At 38.9% G+C, this 23053-nt stretch overlaps 1 protein-coding gene across 4 annotated transcripts; it reads right to left on the bottom strand.

Annotated features, from left to right (window-relative positions):
- Positions 1 to 1518: 1518 nt before the first annotated feature.
- LOC137283510 (trinucleotide repeat-containing gene 6C protein-like) lies at positions 1519 to 21518 on the bottom strand. 4 transcript variants are annotated; one of them, XM_067815050.1, is made up of 18 exons: positions 21257 to 21518; positions 20124 to 20183; positions 19707 to 19766; positions 18736 to 18760; positions 17522 to 17563; positions 16672 to 16710; positions 16380 to 16438; positions 16073 to 16150; positions 15508 to 15572; positions 15147 to 15273; positions 14763 to 14891; positions 12272 to 14376; positions 11924 to 12064; positions 8777 to 8863; positions 6985 to 7042; positions 5088 to 6680; positions 4407 to 4480; positions 1519 to 3812 (listed from the first exon to the last, which is right to left on the bottom strand). In XM_067815050.1, exons 10-18 carry the CDS (start codon positions 15154 to 15156, stop codon positions 3285 to 3287), a joined length of 4725 nt encoding a protein of 1574 aa, XP_067671151.1. In that variant the 5' UTR covers positions 15157 to 15273; positions 15508 to 15572; positions 16073 to 16150; positions 16380 to 16438; positions 16672 to 16710; positions 17522 to 17563; positions 18736 to 18760; positions 19707 to 19766; positions 20124 to 20183; positions 21257 to 21518; the 3' UTR covers positions 1519 to 3284. The 4 variants fall into 4 exon arrangements, with proteins under 4 accessions (XP_067671151.1, XP_067671152.1, XP_067671153.1 ...); XM_067815051.1 differs by lacking the exon at positions 15508 to 15572; XM_067815052.1 differs by lacking the exon at positions 15508 to 15572 and having other exon boundaries at positions 12272 to 14265.
- Positions 21519 to 23053: the final 1535 nt, after the last annotated feature.

Here is a 23053-nt window from a genome sequence, read left to right as displayed (position 1 = left end):
CATGTATCTGGAGAACCAACTAGCAAGAAGGATGTTACAGAGACAAGTTTCGCAAAGCTATCTTGATTCTACAACTGTCGTATTTTCGGTGATGGCCTTTACACTAGTTCTAGCACTGTTATTCCCATCAAGGGCACCTGCTGATTGTATCGTCAGTAACCTGAATGATGGGAGCTAACCGTGTTACTAGCCAGGGTCCCTTTTCACGAAGCTCTCGTAAGCCTAAGACCTCGTAACTTTTCTCGTAGCATCCGTACCTCCTATACTGTAACATAAGAAGTAGGAATGCTACGAGAAAAGTTACGAGACCTTAGGCTTACGAGAGTTTTGTGAAAGGGGCCCCTGGTCTGTAACAACCTGAGCTGGTCTTTGTGATGAATGTGGACTACCGCATCAACTGTTACAAAAATATATGGGTGTATCTTTTCAGATTTGGCCTCTGGTCACATGATCAAGAAATTAAACTGATTGTAGAATGACATACCCAAGAGAAATATGTTGCTGTCTAATTAACAAAACATACTTTATTACAAACGACCAGTAATAACAGAGGGAACTAAGAAGCATAAGTACGAGCTTCTCCATTAGATGTGCCAAGAAGATGTGGATTTTGTTTGACTTGGGCTGCAGCATGAAAATAGTATTCTCATGACTCATCAAAATAAACTCATAGGCTGTTGCTCTGGAGACAGCTGCTAAAGAAGCTGATAATTTCATGTATATGTATTTAACACTCTACTTTAAACATGTTCATTATTGCCAGTCTCGACAACATTGCACAGAGGGAGTTGAACGTTTTAAGTCAATGAGCTGCTTGGATACCAAACAAAAATGTTCAGGGATAATTGATCATAATGTCGGAACCTCAGTCACCCTGACAATCAATCCATTCCGTCAGGATTGCAGGAACTTACTATCAAAATCTGTCAGGATATTAACTTATTCATGATGAAACCATCATTGACCGGATTCAAACTTGCAGTCTTCCCATCACATACAATAACCCAAAACATAATGCTTAAATGGTAATGCAAGATTTCCCGCACTTAAATATTAGTTTGCAGATTTTGCACCATTGTAATTATTCAGTGTTCACGAATAGCTTCTGACCCTCTGACAAATCTGGCAGATTCTCCAGGGGTCAGATATCACCAACCCGCCAGCCCCAGTGTCTGACTGAATATTTCACAATGTCTTTGTGTGAAGTTTATATTTGTGGCATGTGACACTTGTTTGCTGTTTATTCATCTAATGTTTGTTATCATATAATGTTTAAAATTTCAAAGTCAGTTATGAGAAATGTTAAATCTAAAATGTTTGTTTAACTTAATTCTGTGGGTCCTGCGAATTTTCAGTGGGACAAACAGACATCTGAAACTTTGAAACACCATCGTGAAAACTGATTATTGCTAGCTACAAAGTGTTGTCACATTCTGCTGAATAACAAAATGCAAAATCCTTTCTTTAGGAACAGAACTCATTTATTGACGCATCAGGACAAAACAACATAAAATTGACTTGAATAAAGACTTTATTCAGAATACAATTCAAGCAAGCTACGAGCACAATATACATGTCATGTCAAAAATTCTCCTATCACTTGTACTGATAAAAGCTGCCCAATCCTAGGATACCTGTGCTTTGGCAGATTGTGATCTATATCTCTTCTTGGTCACAATAAAAATGCAGTAAGTACTGAGTTCGGAAAACACAAGAGGCATCATACATTAATAATAATTATAATAAAGAACCATACTGTCTGTAATAGCAGCACTTTGGAACACACGGTGCCCTGCCTGGAAGTAATCACAGTGTGCTTATATAGCATTTATATAGATACAGTCATACTTTTTTTTGTATTTTAATCTTTATAAATTTTTTTTTTGGTTTTGTTGGATTTTTTTCATTTTTTGTTGTTTTTTCTTTTTTTATTTCTTTTTTTTTTTTTATTTGTATTTCTTTTTTTTTTCTTTTTTTTTTTTCACTTAAGTATTTCTGTTCTTGCACTGCATCCTGTGTCTACCTGCTGCCACGGCGTGCTGGACTCTCAAGCCCATAAATGCCAGATCACTGTTAATATTAAGGACAAATAATTAAAAATCTTAAATTAAATTTGTGGATTTAGGATGCACATTTGTTTTCTATTTTTGGGAGGTATTTTTTTTTTGCGTCTTTTTTCTTTTGTGTTTTTTTTTTGTATTTTTTCATTTGATTTTTTTTATTTGTTTTTGGGTTTTTCATCTTTTTTCTTTTTTTTTTTCTCCAAGTATGGGCGGGAATAAGGACTATTACAGACAATACAGCAGTTCAGGTGGCATATTATATAAAATGGCTAACCCAATCAATCATCCAAGATGATTCGTTATGCCCAATATCATTTATTTCTTGGAAGAATTATCAACAGCACTAGAATGCACTTCTATCCTGATTCAATCACACAACTGGACAACAGACACACATATGAGACTTCAGTATCACAGGTTGTATTTTTCCTGCCAACTGACAGATTCCAATTCAAACAAGAAAAAAAAATTACACCACCAATCAAGTGTAATTAAAGGAAAACATATTTGCACTCATTGTTGCTGCATTACAAGTAAGATTCGATTTGACATCAGTCATGAATGGCCTATACATAAACAGTATTTTCATACATTCACAAATAAAGACTTGAGGTTAACTTGTATAAAAGGCTTTGAACCCTCCCTTTCCCCCCGCCCTCCCTCCAGCCCAATTATTAGTAGGCCCACTTGCTTGCTGAGGCTGTATACCCACATGACAAGACAATTTGGGAATTCTGAAAGACTTAATACTTCACCTGAAGTACAAAAAATAAACTCTGTGCTATACTTGAAGCAGTGAGCACCACTAATTGCACGCTGTTTAGCACTAGGGAGGGTAGGCAGCAGGGTAACAGCTCTCAGAGCACAAGTGATGGTCCATGGAACACATAGAAGCAGTAACTAACTTGCGTCGTTGGCGACGGCACCCACCTGCATTAGCTAGCTAACCCGCGTACAACAAGAGATCAATCACATGATGGGAAACTGGGAAACCATGTCAACAAACAAGCCAGAAACCTGCCCAACCTATATTTGATTGTCCTGGAAACACACTACTGGAATACTGACCATATCACGAGTCATCAACATTTATTCATTAAACAGACTACCAACAACCAGTGAATTGACAAAAATCTTGGTAGAGGTCCCAGATTAGATTTGGTTATGGCAGGTTTCAGTGTAATAATATATCTCTCTATATATTAAAGATTTGTTTGATATTTACATGGATTCCCCTCCCAATATATTGCTAAGGAAAGGGTTGGAATTATGATCCTCTACTGCCCCTCCCCCCCACAAGCTTGAGCTCCACATGTTGCCGTGACCAGGCTGGCCCCCTCCCATGCCTCCACGACTTGGCATGGCACTCCACGGAGTGGTGGACTCGCTGCGGTAGTACCCAGGGTTAGCAGCTGAGGACGGCTGTGTGGAGCGTTGTGCGGCAGGCTGGCCAGGGGGTGCTTGCTGCATTGGCTGGAAGTTGGACACCTGTTGGCCTTGTGACCACTGACTAGGATTGTTGGATGAATTACTGTGCTGATCCAGGAAATGAGCACACTCTTGGTCAGACAAAAATTCAGCCAGAATGGTGGTGTTGCCAAGAACGCAAGTGTTAAGTGCTTTTTGAGCTTTAATGGCTTCATCCTTGGAATTGTAGCAGACCACTGCCTGTCCTTGACTGAGATTAAGGTGGAACAGACGCAGTGGACCATGTTGTTGGCACAAAGTACGAAGCGTGGAACCATCAATCTGAAAAGGAATGTTAATTTCAATAGACCAACACCAAGCAGAACAAAATAAATGGCTTTTAAAGCCACTTCAAACACTACTGCTAAAAGGTGTTTCAACTAATAACTCAAATGTGATATCGATAATGGTTCAAAAGAAATTACATGAGATTTCATGAATATTTCTTATTTCTGAAAGCAGGAATAATTAAATCAATTCCATATCCCAATTAATAGTCAATAAAAGTGAAGTAAGCAAGCTAAGATACTATGTGAAAGTTGAATAAGCCCACAACAGCCATCTCCAAAAACTGCAGCTCAATCTTCTAATTAACTAATGCACTAATTTAGCAGCTGATTAGAACAGAAAGCTGTATTCAATCTCTAGCAAGCACTAGACAGCAAAATGTGAAGAAGTTGAGAATGGAGCATGCAATATGGACACAGCTGGTATTGTGGGATGGAACAATGGTTTTAAGACTGCAGAAACCAGGCTAGATGGTCCAAGTTGACTTGGGACAGGTAACGTATGGACAAATGGATGATAGTTAATGATACATTTCCCAGCCTGGCATGCAAGTTGTGACCATGTTAAAGACTACAAGACAACTACTACCTGTGGAGTGAGGTTCCTTAGGACCAGCCAAGTGGAGGTATTAGGGGCTCTCCCATCCCAACCTTGAGCGTTCACTGTAAGACAAGAGGTCAAAAGCTTCACAAGACAGCACCAATCACCGCTAACCCACAATAAGATTTTGTCTCACAGCAATTTGCAAAGCTTTGCCAAATAAACAGAGCAGCAGGCCCACCCGCCCCGATAGTCTCCACCAATACACTGGTTGGTCCACTAGGCATACCCCACTCTAGCTTGCACCGACCGACTGACAGCAAGTGTCCATGTCAGAGATGAGAAGGCAGAGGGGGACTATTGGGGTGGTAACAAGCAGAAAGGTAGTTAAAAGTAGTGGTAGTAATAATCAGGCATCACTGGTGGCAAATGTCAGATCACATAAATAGTCCACTATGTGCACATGTGGATAAAATTCACATTCTTATGAAGCAAAAGAAAGTTATACCAAATGTCCACAATGTTTGTCTTACCTTTAAAACAGCTCGCATTGATGTTGACTGTTATAATTGAAAGATTGATGTTTGAGAAGAGAACTATTAAATAGCCTTGCCATAGACGGTGTTTAAACCGACATGTGAAGAAATACAGGCCACATGAAGGTTTGCAGTTAGTCCAGGAAGCAGAAGCTTAATACCCATCACCAAATAATTGAAATGTAAAAATTACCTGGGGTAAATGCCGAGTTGTCTGTCCTGCCAGCCCAGGAGTTCTGTCTGTTGACACCAGCAGGCCAGTGGTGGGACTTGTGTGCCATTAGGCCAGGAGGAGGGCGATTCTTTGGAGGCATGCTCCATACATCAGACATGGAGGGCGTTGTTGATTCAGATGTGGACCAGGGTTTGGACGAACTTGTGGTGGAGATGTGGCTTCCTTTCATGCTCCAAGTGGTGGACGAGTCAGCAGCCACAATTGGGCTGGTCTTGATGCTTGTCGCCAAGTTATTCAGGTAGTCATCCTTCACAACATTGACACTTAGTGACCGGGATATACTTCCTGGTGTGATATGAGGGTCATCTTCAACACTCTTAGTGAGCCCCTGCCATGGTTTGCCAGGAACAAACTCAGGGATGATGTCGGTCATACTGATTGTCGGAGTGCTGGATGTGGTAATTGGTGGGTGAGATTCTTTGTTTTCAGAGCTCTCTTTTGTCTCGGCTTGTGAAGTGGTTCCACCAGAACTAGTAGAAGGCCAATTTTGAGACGAGGTGGTTGCTTGTGTAGACCAAGTAGTATCACCACTGATATTTAGGCCACTGAGATCAGAGAATGGCCCTAGAGATGGGCCACTTTGTGACTGCTGGAGGGGTTTGCTTCCAACAGCTTTATTGAGGTTTTCTCCAACTTCACCAGCGGTTTCTTTGTCAGGGGTTTGGCGCTTCCACTGGTTAAGGCGGGACGTTTGTTGCACTTGAGGTGGATTGATGGCAAGTTTCTCGAGTTCATTCTGAATGGGCATCATGTTATCAACTGAGTCTTGAATATGTGGGCCTGCTGCTGGAGCTTGAGCCATGGGACCTCCAGCCCCTACAGCCCCACCAGGGTTCTTGAGCAGGATCTGCTGTGCCTGAGAAAGCTGCTTCTGCAGCTGCAGTATCTGCTGTTTGATATTGTTGATCATGACTGCCAGCTGTTCCACCTGTTGCCGCTGAATCAGGTTCATCATCTTGTTCTGCTGGAGGAACTGTTGCTTGGTAACAAGCTGCTGCAGCACATTCTGCAGTTGCAGCAGTTGTTGCAGGAGCACCAGGATGTTGTGTGGCAGTTGCTGGTTCAAGAGCTGAGGGCTAATGAGGCCAGACTGTACTGCCAGTCGCAATTGTTGCAGGATCTGCTGCTGCGCCATCTGTTGCTGCATCACCTGTGTGTTCGGCAGCTGTCCTCGGGTCAGAGGACCTTGGGTGGGGCTCATTGAATTCATAGACTGGTTCTGTTGCTGTTGCTGACGCTTATGCTGCATGAGTTTTTGTTGCAATGATTGTGGATTAATACTGGGATTATTTGGATTCAGACTAGATGGGGGCAGACTAGGTCCCGATTTAGACCGGTCGTATATGGTGACAAATGGCTGATTTGGTACTTGAGCATTTTGAAAGGGAGTATTTTGCATGTTAATGTTAGGCACATGTGGATTGCTCTCAGACTGAGTATCTGATATGTCATCGTTAACCATGGCATTGTCAGGCATCAGGCCAGGCATTCGGGGTTTTGCACTATTGAACACATCCATGTCAGCATCCTTCTTGTTGGCCATAAGATCAGCTGAAACAAAAGTAACATCTCCTCACATGTCAAGAACTTTAAAGCTGGAAAGTATCAGCAGGGCACATTTCAAGGATAACATCAAAAACTAAAGAGGGTGTTTTTTGTTTCTTTAATGGTGACTGTTTGGTATGTTGCCATTCCATCCAAAAGATAATAAAGTGTAGGCTTTAAATAACATCTTTGTGGGAACTGAACCCAGGGCCATGGAAAAATGAGAACTTTGATGACAGCCCCCCAAAATTTCTATAAATTACAAAATCATTAATTTAAATGTATTAGCTTCAATGACATAGCTACTTACCCAGGGCACTTTCAACATTCATGTTATTGCTAATCAAGGCATTCTGAGCTTCTTCCTTCTGTGAAAAGAGGTAAGTGGATTGTTAATAAAGATGTTCATTAATGACACTTGTGTTCATACTGTGAATCCCTCAACAAATATCTTCTAGACACATCAGTCGGCAAAGACATCAGATAAAGTTCCCACTGCTCTAGATAAGCTTTTTCGCAAAGTGGGTATATTACCCAGGGTGCCTGCAATAAGTGGGTAATAACGATCTTCAGTGGGTACTCAAATTTTCCAATATCCACTCTTTTCCAGAATTTGGGTATTTACTATGTCGATAATGTTTTGAAGAAACGTTTAAGAAGACAACCATGACCAACTGTTAGTACTCCAACCATTCATATGATCATTGTTTAAAAAGAATTACGATAAAGTGAAGTCTTAACAAGGCAAGCGATTTCACTGGATCTTATCAGAGAAATGAATCAAGATGAGTGTTACAAACATAACTTGATGCGTTTGTGCGAATGTTCCTTTCTGTAGTTCATAACGTGTACAGTTACTTGCTGAAATTTGTTCAATAATCTATGGGATCCACTCATAGCACTTGACACTTAAGTACTTCCTTCTGTTATTCATCAGATTTTCACTTGCGAGTCAGGGTATGCAACAACTGAATAGACCATTTCTGTATTTTTCTTTGCATACTTGGGATACTAAACATATATTTTAGTGCATATTTTGAAAATATCAATGTTTATTTTATGCAGATAAGCAGCTTATCTAGACCTCCGAGTTCCCATATGAAAATTGTCTGATTATTTGCCAAAAGGAGAAGTGGTTTTGTTATCTGCAGTTTACAACAGGAGACCAATACTATGGACGAAAAGAAGAAATAGGCATCACATATTGTACCCAAATGGGGAATTGAGGACAACTTTTAAGCATGATAACCAATCAAACCACTAAGTTTGCGTCTATGCTCCAACAATGCCTCAGCAAGAAACGGATGCCAAGTAAGAAACTTCTTGTACTAAAGAATACGTATTAAATCAATAATTCCCTAATTATTCCGACAAAAATGCACAATTTAAGTCTTAAGTTTAGATCATGTTGACAAACTTGATCAAACCTTACAAACTGCTCAGAGCATCACAAGACTCATTTGTTCTTTATACCCCCATTGAACGATATCATGATGGGCGTTTGTATGATTTTAATCTAAATATGCGTTTGTTTCCAATATAACTTATCCAGAAACCTGTTGATATGAATATTATGTGTGAATGTGTTAAATGTCCTGATAACCTTTATCATGGAAAAGAATGCTGGATGAAAGGATTTGAAGGTCAAACATGATAAGTCTTTACAACTTAGAGCATTAACCCATCTGAACAATCAAGTGGACTCTTGACATACAGATGAACAAAACAATACAAACATAACGAATGATGTCATGCAAATGAAATGAATGATGAAATGATGAACAGACCAACTGTGCACATGACCAATATTTTAATATAAATGACCATTAAACAATTAACTCCAAAACACAAAAATTCTTTCCAAAATTTCCAAAGTGTTTCTTAAATATCCAGAAGACTTGGTGGAACACGATGACATGCAAGTAAGACGGGCTGTCTAAAGTCTAAATATGTTTACTTAAAAATATAGTGTATGAAATTTCTCATGAACTATGCACAAACTATTCTTAATTATGCCCTGATGAAACATTGCAGTTGACATAACATTGAACAGACAGTATCATACTTCAGTGAACTTATAAAGCACATGTTCTGACACCTACTTTGAAACCCATGTCCATCAGCTGTTGTAGTAATTTGCTTCTCATTTGGGGATGATGATTGTTGCCAGTGGGGAATTTGTTAGGGCCCTGTAAAAAAAAAACTCATGAGAATATTTGGATCTACTGAAAAGTTGTATTCCATTATTCAATTACAGCATAAAATTGCAGACGTTTTCGTTTAACTACGCTACACATACAATTACAAGGAGAAATTGATGAAATTCTTTAACTATTACTGAACATGAAACATCAAACTTTTCATTTCTAATAAATGTGCTGATCAAATAAAATGAATGACAAAGCATATAAACAATAACTGTGGGTTAGAACGTGCAGACAAATGTGTCATGTTAGCGTAACAGCGAGAGAGACACAGCACATTGTGCGATGTTGCTAGCTCCAATGTTATCCCTGGCACAGTAGGGCCACTTCAGTTACTGTTGTCCCATATAAGTGTGATGACATGGAGGAACAAAACTAAATCAAACTTGAACACAGCAGTTAGTTAACATGTTCACCTTAACACAGCATTATCACCTTTTGGAAACTTATGAATATGATTTCAGGTAAATGGAAATAATGGTTGCCTCAGTGTCAAAAATGAAAAAGTATTAAAGATAAGAGAAAAATACAAAGCATTAACTATTAATTACATTTGCAAACAAAGAACCGTTGAGCTTTACTAACTTACAAAAGGCATGAAATGACTTCTGTAAGAATTGTACTACAAGCAATCTAGCATGTAACAAAATGATAAGGGTGAGCCTTGTGACTAGTGTACTGGCAGTACAACTGGAGCTGCAGGCAGCTATGCTAGTGTGAGCTAGAACAAGGACGGTGTCGGAAGTGACGGGGTCTCATGGTGCCCACATTTTCCAGGGATAGTATACCTTCACCAGATTCTTTTTGGTTTTCCAGCCAGGGGCACTGCTCCATGTACTATTTTCTTGTGAAATGTCATTCCAATATCCCACCTCCGTTTCACCACCCCACACATTGCCTGAATTGCTTGCATTCTCATCTGGCCAGCCCGGCTGCAAGAATCACCATCAGCAACATACAAGTGTCGGCCGCAATCCAAGGAGGGGGGTGGGTGGGAGCAGCACAGGCAGGGAGGGCGGAGGAGGAGGGAAGAGGGACAGGAGAGAAAGAAAGAGGACAGACTGATGCTTCACTCAAGTATCGAGTAACAGATTACCAGAAACTCATCATGTGCACAGTTGACCTATATCTGATATGAATTATACTAAGGCAGAATTATAAGGATGATTTAAGCCATAAATGTAAAATGTCTAATCATGAACACGTCACATGAACCTGCATAGAAAGTGCTCAAAACAATGAACACTAGACAAAATCAACTATCAAAAGCAAACCAACTGAAGATGTCCATCCACAATGTGACACCAATTCCTTTGCTTTGAAATAACCAGGTATGTGATGCCTCATGAGGAGTTAGAGTATTAGCACTAATGCTACATGGAGAAGAGTATTAGTGATTTAAAATGAAGGATGCTCTACTTTTTCCAATTTTCAGGCTATTATTTATATCATAAAACATGAATGTAAACTTCAGGAACACTGTTTTACAGTCATAGAACTTAAAACTTTCAAACAGTATCCCGTGTTCATAGTTTCCGACAAAAAACTTGCTTTTTGTTAATTGTGGCTTCTTGTGCCTTTAACAGTCCCTCCTGGATTCCGCGGTTGCAGAAAAAATGGTGGAATTTACCTTTCCATGCAGAAAAATGTCTGTTCTGCCGAAAAAGTTTTCTTACAGAATCTGTGCAGAATTTGCCAATTTTCTGCCACGGAATTTGTTTTTTGAAAAATTGAGTGAAAACAGACGGACAGCCATAATGAAAAGTAGAGTTAATCTCAAAAGTAGGATCAGTTACACATAAAACGAACTGACATATTTATTGTGACAACATTTTCAAAAATATCAATGATTTTAGATACTTTATTAATAAAGCAAGTTTTGAAAATCTTTCAAATAATATCAGATGAACTGGACACTGCAATTACATTCTCAAAATCGATCATTTTGAAAAGTGAAATTATTTCAGATATAGTTTAAATATAAAATTGTTATTTGCGTGACACAGGAAGTTGTTTGTGTGCACGCAAGTTACAAATGAGAAGAGGGAAATAACTTTCAGCAAGTGTTTCAAACACAGAAAAAGGTGAGCTTGCTTTGTCATCAAACTTACTCAAGATATGATGTGTACTGTCAACTTAATATTATATCTGTTTGAGAATTAAACTATGAAGGTCTGTATAATGTTTTGGGGTTTTTTGTTTTTCCTAACTGTTTTAACTGCAGAATGTTTTGCAGAATATTGAAAAATAGGGTGCAGAATTTGCTTAGATTTGCACTGAATCCAGGACGGACTGATTCAACTTACAACTTACAGCTTTCAAAACTGAATAATTTTTGTTTTTTGTTGAACAGAAAGTTGCTAGCACATCAATTATTTCAGAGGGAAACATCAGAATTCGCAAAATTTGCTATTGCCGAATAAATACTGAACATAAGAAATTTAGCTGGGTTGATACAATTAGCGTTTGTTTCCAATATAACTTATCCAGAAACCTGTTGATATGAATATTATGTGTGAATGTGTTAAATGTCCTGATAACCTTTATCATGGAAAAGAATGCTGGATGAAAGGATTTGAAGGTCAAACATGATAAGTCTTTACAACTTAGAGCATTAACCCATCTGAACAATCAAGTGGACTCTTGACATACAGATGAACTAAACAATACAAACATAACGAATGATGTCATGCAAATGAAATGAATGATGAAATGATGAACAGACCAACTGTGCACATGACCAATATTTTAATATAAATGACCATTAAACAATTAACTCCAAAACACAAAAATTCTTTCCAAAATTTCCAAAGTGTTTCTTAAATATCCAGAAGACTTGGTGGAACACGATGACATGCAAGTAAGACGGGCTGTGCAGTCTTCCCATGCTGTCTCTATGCTACACCTGCCCAGCTGTGAAGGAGACTAAGTTGGACAACAATTAACTGAGAAGCAGCTACAACACCCGCCACAATGCACTCATGTCTGCAAGCACAATGGGCATTAACCAGTAGTGAGAAGGGCCATACAGGAAACTTAGCAAACCTTTCTCAAGTTCCAGTTCTGGTCGCCGCCACCACCGCCGCCGCCATCTCCACTCCAACTCGAGGTAGATAGGGATTTTGGCTTTGCACCAGGTGTGGGATTCCACTGACTCCCTGGGTCACCCCAACCTCCAGCTCGGGCCTGGAACACAATGTTATGTAGTATCCAAAATGTTGATAAGCTACTAAACAAAACTATTCTATTTTGAAAGCATTGTACACAGCAATCACACTGTATGTACTAGCATAAGTGAATAGTACAAATTATTCAGTGACTAAAAAAAAAAAAAACCCTGATAAATTTTCTATTACCAAATAGTGGTATAATGAGAGAAACAGGAAGACTTACCTGCTGCTGAGCATTGGCTGCCCAAATACTGGTTCCGTCATCAACCTTCATGTTGGAGTTGGAGAGGTCTCCCCATCCAGAGGCCTTTGGTGGGTTGCCTACTCCTATATTTCCACCTCCCATTCCAGAGCCTGTAGGTGGCTGCTGGACCGGTACCTGTGCTCCTTTGTTCCAAGACTCTGGCTGCTCAGGCTTGGGCCGTGGAGTTAGTGGAGTTGCTGGGGTACTTGGTTGACTATTCCAACCTTGCGGGCGCTGCATCTGTGGTTCACCCCAGTAACCTGTACCATTGTCAACACGTCGACGCTGCATTGCTGCATCTTCCCAGCCTCCTTGAGAATCTTGATTGTCACCCCATTGGGACCCAGATCCACGATCACGATCCTGACCAGAAGATCCCCAAGATCCTGTTTCAGTCTTGTTACCCCACATGCTTGAGGTTTCAGAGCCTCCCCCCCAGGTACCAATGGTTTTGTCAGAACTTCCACCTCCACTACCTCCAACATTGCCAGCACCATTTCCACCAACTCCAACACTACCAGCACTGTTTCCACCAAGGCCACCAAGACCACCATTTGGACCAACACCTACACCACTGCCAACCCCACTTCCTCCATTACCACCCCATTGGTTATCAGCTCCAGGCTTGTTTGGTGGGCCATTCCAAGTATTGGAATCATTCTCACTTTGCCACTGAGATCCACCTGATGCTCCATTCCATCCACCACTGCCTCCGCTACCACCATTGCCACCATTTCCTCCATTACCTCCAGAGCTACTGTCACGACTAGCTTCCCAGATTGCCGTTCCATTATTGTTGTTCCACACATTGGAAGCTCCACCACCACTGTCAGTAGAAAACTTGCGTTTGGTCTTTGGTGATTCTGAGACATCCCAGGCTGTATCCTGTTTGACAGGTTTTGCCCCCCACCCATCATGGTTCTCAATGGCCTGTCTGATGAAATCATCAGCAACTTGTCCTGATTGGCCTGCTGCATCAGCAGCAGAGGGTTGCCCGGTCCCTGAATTGCTGCTGCCTGGGGTTAAACCCTTGCATGCAGCTTGAGCCCACGATATGAACTCAGTAGTATTGCCTGATCCCTGACTATTGGCTGCACCATTGGGGTTGTCTCCCCATTGTGACTTAGAATTATTATCCCACTGGGTTGCTGACTGTGGAGTGGGAGGTAGGGACTCTCCCCACCCACTACTTCCCAAAAAGCCAGACTTGGGAGGCGCATCTGGTGTGCCCCACATGCTGGAGCCATTACCCGCACCTTCTGGGCCACCATTATTGCCACTGTTTTCTTTCCCACAATTGTTCATCACAGCACTTGTTGGATTATTCCAGCCAGACTCATGGGGTTTGGAATACGTAGTCATGCCACCAAACATGCCAGACCCGCTACTACCCTGCCATGGAGTTTGATTATTTGAAGGCCCTGTCTGATTGCCACTCACTGGAGGTCCACTTTGTTGAGCACCGCTACCGCTAAGCATCAAACCATGCATATTGTTGCCATTTGAGGTTTGCATTTGCATGGAATTCTGTGGTCTTGGGCTACCCTGGCCTGGGGCACCCATCCCCCATCCTGAACGGGAAGTGGAGGAGTTTGAGTTCATAGAATTTGATAGGTTATCACTACCAGCCATGCTGGTACCAACTTGCATATTATGTCCTTGGTTGTTCATAGAAAGACTTGGATGCGGATTACTTGAACCCCAATTCATAGGATTCATATTGGCAGCAGAGGAATTTGGAGGATCCCTGATCCCCCAAGGATTTGATTCAAGTCCACCAAGCGTGGAATTGGCTCCCCATGGATTGGAAGCACTTTGACTCTGCATGGCACTTAACCCCTGATTGGTCTCCTGATTTTGACCATGGCTACTTGAGCTAGATATCACAGATCCGGACTTGACAGATGCAGCATCATCTCCTGCATCAGAGCCCGCAGTTTCAGAGTTCCCAATGGACGGCCAAGCTTCTTTATCTGAGGAATCCACAATGACACTATTAACACTTGAGCTTTGGCTCCACTCACAGTCCTTGGAAGGATTGTGCCAGGTTCCTATATTCTGACCTCTGTCGTTTGCAGCTGGACCTTATAGAGACAAAATAGGACTATATTTCCTTAAGGGATGATAGAAGTACTTTACATCATGTCTCATTCTTAGTCAAACGCACTACTGTTTGAGATAAGAGTTTCTCTCTCGACCTTAAAAAGCCTTGCAAATGATTTGATCGAAATACAAATGGACCATTTCAAGAAACATCTGTTCCTTATTACCTTAGAGGCAGAAGACTAGTCTAAAGACAAATACTAATGAAGCATTCATCAACAAAGTTGAAGTAAAACAAAAGGGTACAAATGTGGTTTTCAGGCAACAATACTTAGTACAGGGCAGAAAGAAATCAAAAGCTGTCAAGGTATTTTGTAGACATGCCTGATAACCAAGAAAATGAAGCTTAACTGCGGAGCAAACTTACTTGGATCTGTCCAACCACTACCCGTAGCAGGTGGTCCCTCACGCCATCCACCATCGTCTTCTTCACACCAACCAAGTCCCCCTGCTGCTGACGCTGAAGACGCCCATTGATTACCAGCCTTTTTACCCCCTGTTGTTAACAAAGACACTGCTGATGTATATCAGGAAAAATAAACAGGAAGTGTTTATAAGCATTATAAAATTATATGGTAACACATTAGAATAATTTTTCCTTTGAGTGTGGTTGTTGTTTGTCCTTTAATACTGACCGAATCAAAAATAAAAATCCTTGAAATGACTGATTGACATGCTGCTGTATGCAGAAGCAGGCAAGTACATGGTAGCTAAATCCTTTCATCAACTCTTACTTCTTCAGCACACCTACCTTCTTGCATGTCTTTGTGACCAGCTCAGGGGGGAATCGTGGTTTGGTGAGTACTTCGTTGATAAGGAGCAATGAGTAGTTTGTAGCAAGCGATGATTGATCTTGAGTTAATTGTAACTTGTTCAATCTGAAATGAAGATGATTGACATGACTACATCTCCACTAAAGCTCAAATAATACCAAGGTAAAGCCACATGGTCATAGTGATTCTTAGTTGTCATAAGGATAGCAATGACTGCTTTGATTAAAGATCAATGAACAAAACAGAACAATATACATGGCACCTTAATGTAGCTAACTTGAAGCAACACCACGTACGCAAGTGTGATCTATGTAAAGCATGAATCATACTACAACATACCAGCTATTGTGAAAACAAGTAGCAAGCTTCCCTCTTTGTTGGAAGGATTCAGTAACTCCCATTTCCTAAAAAGAAAAGTTTCAGTTGAACCAGCTCCAACAGGATTTCTGTGGGTCATGATCAACGGACCCCATCTAAAATCCTTTCCATTGCAAAACTTCATGGCATACAAACCCAAATTAATCAAATCATGCATAAAAGGTTTTAAAATAAATTGATAAATAGTTTAGTATGTTTCTAAATGTGATCAAAAGGTATTCACACTTATTCATGAAATTTAATCTGAGGGTATCAGCATGTATGTCTATGTTTTCACAATGCAGTCAGAAACATTACAGCTATAGTCTAAACGAATCCTGGAGAAATCATGCTTTCATGTAACGAAAGTCCAACAAATCAGGGTACATGAAGCAAGTTACCAAATTTGACAGTCAAATTTAGTCACCGCTTAGCAAAGCAGTCTATTGTTGTGATCTACTCTTGCAGGATTATGAAGATGTCTACAATGTCAATATGCACAAAAATAACTTACAGCAAGAACTGAGGACAGCAGTGAAAAACTTACCTGAGAGCTAGGCACTTTGACTGATTTGTCTTAGCTAGAGAATGCTTCAATGTGCTTGCCCTCAATTTGGAATGCAATCTGATAAAGAAAAATTAAGCATTTCAACAACAGTCAAGAAAGACTACACATGTTCAATTTATAGCCTTACATCCATGACAACAGAACTCCAACTATTAATCCCTTGTACAAATTGTGAAGTGTTTAAATTTTGCAAAAGGAACAAATTTTCCCATATACAAAACATTAACATCCAATGGCACCTACAACATTAAAAAATTTGTCAGATTTACAGTTATCTCTAACTCACCTTTACAACACAACCTCAAAGCAAGGTTCAATTTGCATTGTTCTGAACTAGACAAAAATCTGGAATGGAAAACATTATGCTTAGGCATAATTCAAGAGGTTATCATGATCAATATGATCTTGATATTCATGTCAACAATTTACAGTACCAATCATTATCAAAATAATGGACATATTTGAAACTGATCGACTGAGTAGTTATCAGAAATAGAGGGCTGTGTGCTTTTTCCTGTGGTAACCAAATAAATGCTAGGATAATATCAAATGCATTTCCACAAAAAGAAACAACTTACAATGAAATGTTGAAAGAATATGGCATGGACCCACGAGATCTGTAAAATAGAAATATATCATGTCTTTAAACTTCGTTTCTAAATTTTTACTTACACCTATTTCCATGAACTGGATTAGTTCCTTTTCCATCAGTTTGTGGCCTTGAAAAATATGGCTATCACCTCTTCAAAATTAATACCCCTCATGTCACTTTTTAGCAAGTGTCCCCAAATGTACAATACAAACATGTGAAAGTAGATTGTGAGATAAACAAAATAAGAGATCCTTGCAGGGACTCAGAGAACTCTCACAATGTGCCACTTTCTGGATTATTAGCTATTTTCTGAATTAAGAATGGGCCACTGACCTTTTATGAATAGTAAATTTCAAAATATTGAATTGTAATTTGAATGTGAAATGGTCCCTGCCTTTCCCAATCCCTGTCCTTGGTTAGTTCAAAGCCCTCTTCCCTGGAATGGTGAAACTCAATTATTCCTAGCAAAGCCAAAATATGACAGACAGACAAATTTAAATTTATTGCATAAATTTACTGATAATTTACAAAAATGTGAGTGAGTTGAGTTTTATGTCACAATATTCCAGCAACATTACATTGGGGACACCAGAAATGGGCTTCATACATTGGATCCATTTAGGGAATAAAACCCAGGTCTCCAGCATGACAAGCGAAAGCTTTAACCACTAGGCTACCCCACCACGTTTAAAAAGACGTTTATTCCTTTATAATAAAGAATACAATGACACAATCAGATAAGTAAAAGTTTTGGAAACTAGTTGGAAAGTTTACAATGTCTATGAATTGTTCATTAACTCATATTGTCAATTTATAAAATGTACTAAAATATCTACCTTTGCACAACAAAAAATACAATGGCGAGCAGATCAAGAAATCTGAAAAATAGAGAAAATGTGTGCTGACATACAAACCTTAAAACAGGAAATGTTATCTATTCTGCTCATAATTCTGTCTCCTTACATGACTGAAGAGAGTAAGGTGTTTCTTGAAGTATTTTGTGAAATAAGTAAGATATCAAATGTTGTTCTTTGATAAATGAACTTGACTCCAAACAGCAAAGAATAAATATGTTCCTGAAGTAAACCATGCTGACATGTTGATATTTCATGATTAAAGTGATAGTACTGGTACTAAAAATCAAATCAAAGTTTCTTGGAACATGTAAGTAGGTTTTTCACAAAACATGTTTTCATCAGGATGCCTCTGAAACTTCTGATGACAATTTGAACGAACTTATGAGGTTGTTGCATGAACCATATTGGGACACCTGCTTTGGAAAATAAATCATTCCTCTGCAAGCATGGACAAAGTGGCAGGTAGTCATTGGGGTAACTGTGCCCAATTGATCAAATTAAGGAGCATCAAAACTTTGGGCTTTCACATTGCATTTAATTCAGTAATAACAAGAACAAAGCACCAAACTTCTTCAAATTTATCAATTATCACTGACATGCAGTTCATCCACTAGGTTTTCACATCTCAAACTGCTCTGTTAATAAGAGATGCAATGCTCTCGGCAAATGTTTTGACAACAATTACAGTAACAGGCATCAGAACATTTTTCAAAACAAATAAGTGACTTTTTAATTTAATAGTTACACAAACATTGTAACTTAAAGTATACTGTCTACCCATTCTGACGACCAGTACACAATTTAGCAGATAGTTCCAAAATGGGCATGATTATTTGTCAAAGATTTCTTCGATGATTTGTAGGCCTACCTAGTTGGATATTTACTTTGGGGCAAAGACAATGTTTTGTCCATTCGAATTTAGGAACAGCACTAACCAAAGGAGCATAAAGAATAGTTTAACCTTATAACTGACCAGTTCATAATCTGCAGTACAAATACTGGAAAGACTTCTGCCATTATCCATCATTAAATTTCTTTCAAGTCAATAATATCACTTAAATATATATTCCTTATCTGATAAGGAAGAGTTTTAACATGCTTCTTAATTTTTATCTGAACATACTGCAAGACATGACTAACTGCATTACACTTGACTAAGATACGTACACTCAAAGATTACAAATGACACTCACCTCTTAATGACTGTTGATTATGGTTCTGCAAATGACAACAAAACTTGTGTTAAAAAAGCAAGGACAGCAACTGCTAAGAACAGTTAGGAAAATATTACAGTGAGTGAGTTTAGTTTTATGCAGCACTCAGCAATATTCCAACTATGTGGTGGCGGTCTGTAAGCTATAGAGTCAGGACCAGACAATCCAGTGATAAATAACATGAACATCTATCTGTGTAATTTCAAAACAATGACATGTGTCAACCAAGGCAGCGAGCATGACCACCCAATCCCAGCAGTCGCCTTTTTTTAAGGCAAGCATGGGTTGCTGAAGGCCTATTCTGTCCCGGGACCTACACAGGTTGGGAACTAAAAGAAAATCCAAACCTTTCCTAGTAAGCAGATGCTTTCAGTTACCTGTGTGCAACTATTACGTATCACACTAGTAAGATCTCACATAGTGATGTAAGCCAAGTATAGCCAGAAACTTACATTATGTGCAACATGTTCTCAGATTAACCTTTCAGACAGCTTCTATATAAATTAACCAATTCAGGTAACAACTGGGATGAAATGCAGGGGTTCAAAATATTTTTGAGAAAGTAACTTGTCCTGGCTTATTTTCCACTTGCCCTGATTTTAACAGTCATGATGATGAAATTATGAAAGCAAAGATCAACATTTGATGTTAATGTTTACTGATTTATTTTTCGAAAAATGATAAATAGCCAAAATAGATAACCCTACTTTAGCACTGAGACATTTAAAAGCTACATTTTGAGTAGATAAGACATGAAATCCAGTTTATTTTGCAGTTTGAAACCATAAGCAGAAATTATCAAGCAGCCCATGGACAAGATAGATATTATTTGATTGTCCAAAATGAAAACTTACTTGTCGGGGGCAGGATTTTTTAAACCCTTGTGAAACAGAAAAACGCTTAATTTTGAATCTAAGGAGATATTAAAGCCAGTCTGCACTAGTACTTACCTGAGATTAGATATGAAAGGCAGTGCTAATATCTTCCGATTTGGCAATGGAATTTAAACCCTGCAAATAATAAAAACCATTGTTTCAATATTACAAAAGGAAAGAGCTCCTTTTGGTCAACCATTTTCTTACAGAGGTAACACGGGATGGGGGAATGGGAGGACCTATTACATAAAGAATTTAACTGTTATGACTTCAAGTTTTGATCCTACCTAGTTGGTTGGCAGACTTCCAATATTTGGAAGTCATGCCAAACTGCACGTCATGGTCATCATAAAGTATTTCCATGCCATATGACTGCTGTTTAAACAATGAACTTTTCAGGCAAACTCCAAGATGACATTAGTACCCAGCATATGGCGGGCCTTAAAAATTAGAGGACAACTGAAATAGAATCCCGGAAAAAAGTATGTTCACCTTATAACAGGATCAGGTTGATTATACTGCAAGGCAAGATGAAAGATCTTTGGATAACAGCTGAAACAAAATAATGACATATGACTTGAAATGCAGATTTGATAACATTAATAGTTGTGTAAATATTGAACATAAATCCTTTTGAAGAATAACTGCCAATACTTGTTTATTTTTTACAATATTTCAAACAGACCTTAAATACAACACATTAATACCCCTATTTTTTTCTATCACGTCACGTAAATCAAACTCCCCAAACTCCAAATAAGTCTATCCAAAAGAAATCTCATATTTCATTGTTATTCATGTGACAAAAAATACACAGAAAACATTTTGGAAATTCTAAAAACTGAATTCCACAACATATCCGAGTTAAATCAACTTAGTTATGATGACTTCATATTTCAACTCGTGGTATCAAAGGAAATTTACTGAATCAAAAATTATGTCAGATTCTAATGATATTTTATGTTCGACCATGTCAATGGTGGCCATGACATAACTAAAGTCTGGGTCATTTGAGGTTTTGGCAAAATGCCACTTGGGATTCGATGGATGAAATTTATGTGATTTGCTATTTAAGCGATTTGATTTTTACTAAATCTAATCAAAATGTCGTAAATTGTGCAAAAAATAGTTTCGGACATTGTTAGAGGTGCCTGAGACCGTAAATGCACCGGCAGAAACGCCATCTTGAATTTTCAATGAAGTCAATCCACTCTACAACATGGCCGCCCATAACAAAAATGGCGACCTGTCTGATCTGATCCTCGAAGCGAATGCGCCTTGTGTTGACATTACCCAACATGCATCTAACTAGGTTATAGTGTTTTCAGCAAGAATAATGTTAATAGTGCCAAAACAACTAACTGCAAATCAGATGAGTCCACTTTCCTCAGCTTTTGAGCTCGAAAATAGGGGGCACCTTCTCCTCACCGACACCTTACCCGCATTGCGAAATGCAGACAGATGTTTTTTTCACAACAACAGCTCTGTAACCTCTCTAAATATAACAAATGCTATACCAGAAAATCCTTTGGGTATGATTAACAATATAAGTGCACTTTTTCGCTTCAGTGAAATTGCATTCAAAGAAGGAAAACCTCTCAGCTCGATAGAGCAAGGCAACTCACCTTTCAGAAGGAATTCAAATGGCTGAGTTTCCTACCCTGGAAAGATTGCACGTATATCACAGAATCTGCTTGAGGAATACACACTCAAATTGTCTCAAAATAGAGTATCTACATAGCACCGGTGCCGAGACATCATTATTGCCGAAATCAACAGATTCTGTCAGTATTCGAAGCTATGCTGACAGGCCTGCCTGGAGGCCGATATCGGCATCAGGCCCATTACGTCCACTGGCTTCTGTTAAATGTCGCCTTTCATGCGCATGTCTCGCAAATCACGTGATAACGAAACTATTTTCGTAATAGCATTTTATATATAATGACCTCATGTGAAAGCATGAATTGTTTCATGAAGTCTGGACCTTTACACACTATGCGAGAGGTGATATGACGATACAGTTATAACAAATTCCTAATTAAGTGCTGCACTTTAGTTTGTATTAGGTTGAATGTTGTTATTTGGGGAACAACCACGATTTTTATTTGACAAAAAACCGAAAGATTCATGTTGACGGTATAATAATCTCATCGCCATGCATTTATCAAAATCAACACTCCAAACTATCTGAACAAGGGTGATTACTGTCAAAACAATTCAATCTTCAAAGAATACGCAATCAGTATATGTATACAGAGTGGTAATGACACTAGCGCATGTTTAGCTTGTATCAACAAATCATTCAGGCTTGGTCTTATGAACACAGCGACGCGAATGGACGCAGGTTATGTTGTTCTTAGAGAGAACTGTCGCTGGTGTTTCTGAATGGTCAACAGTGATTGGGGGGAATCTAATTATAGTTTGTATAAATATTTGAGTGAAAAATCCCTTATTACTTATTTCCACCTTCCGAATTAAAACGTGTATTGAACAAGACTGTGTGACCGGCAGACCGGCATATAAGCATCCTGTCATTCTTACCTGTAGCTATATGTTCACTTATGATCCCGGATGGGACTCAACCGAAGAAAAGTACTAGAATTTGTACTTTACTAAGAAAGTGAAATCCCAAATATGACATATGTTGCATTTGACCACGTTCTGGCATCGTATCTTATGATCCCTGGTTTAGTAAGTAATTCAGTCCTCTTGGGATTAGCTGATTATACAGAACTATAGCACTGCCTTCCCGTTGTCTGTAACAGTTGATGCCAAAATACAGGTTAGTCACATGCATGGTAAACTGAACCTGTCACATTGTAAAGCATAACCTAAACTTCCTGGATATCTATCTTCTTTATCGTCAGTGAGAAAGTACAGAAATGAAATTTTCTGTTATTGTTCTTATTATTTGTTTTAATCACTACAAATTTGCCCTTCTTCGCACATATATATGCACCTTCCTATTCACCCCTGAAACAACTCCGCGATGTAATTTGACATGATACTGTAGTATACTTATAGTGTGATCTATGTATATGATTGATATGCCATGATGAATGTTATAAGATTTGGTATTTAACATGTGATGTGATATATTATATGACATGATATGGATGGTATAATGTACTATGATAGGTATAGTATGAAACAATATAGTAGGATACGATTTCGCATGTTAAAATGTATAAAGTATGATATACGATATGGTACCATTTGATGTGATATGATCTAAAATGACGCGATATGGCATTACATGGTATGATATCAGATCAGGTTTTCATATGATTTTATGTGATGTAAAATATGATACGTCTTTATAGTATAGGCCTGTGGCCTTTCAGTATTGAAATAAAGAACTGAACTGACTCCACGATGCTACATGTAAAAGTTTTATTTTGTAAATGCACCCCATCCCTGTT

This window comes from Haliotis asinina, chromosome 5 (assembly GCF_037392515.1).
Source record: "Haliotis asinina isolate JCU_RB_2024 chromosome 5, JCU_Hal_asi_v2, whole genome shotgun sequence".
In the NCBI taxonomy this organism is placed as follows: domain Eukaryota; kingdom Metazoa; phylum Mollusca; class Gastropoda; order Lepetellida; family Haliotidae; genus Haliotis; species Haliotis asinina.
The sequence above is the reverse complement of the archived record's forward strand: the minus strand, read 5'-3'. Positions and strand labels throughout refer to the sequence as shown.

Coding starts and splice junctions, on each gene's coding strand:
- LOC137283510 (XM_067815050.1), bottom strand. Junction 14,377..14,762: donor TAGTGGTTGGACAGATCCAA/GTAAGTTTGCTC, acceptor TGTCTCTATAAG/GTCCAGCTGCAAACGACAGA. Junction 4,481..5,087: donor CAACTCGGCATTTACCCCAG/GTAATTTTTACA, acceptor CTTGTCTTACAG/TGAACGCTCAAGGTTGGGAT.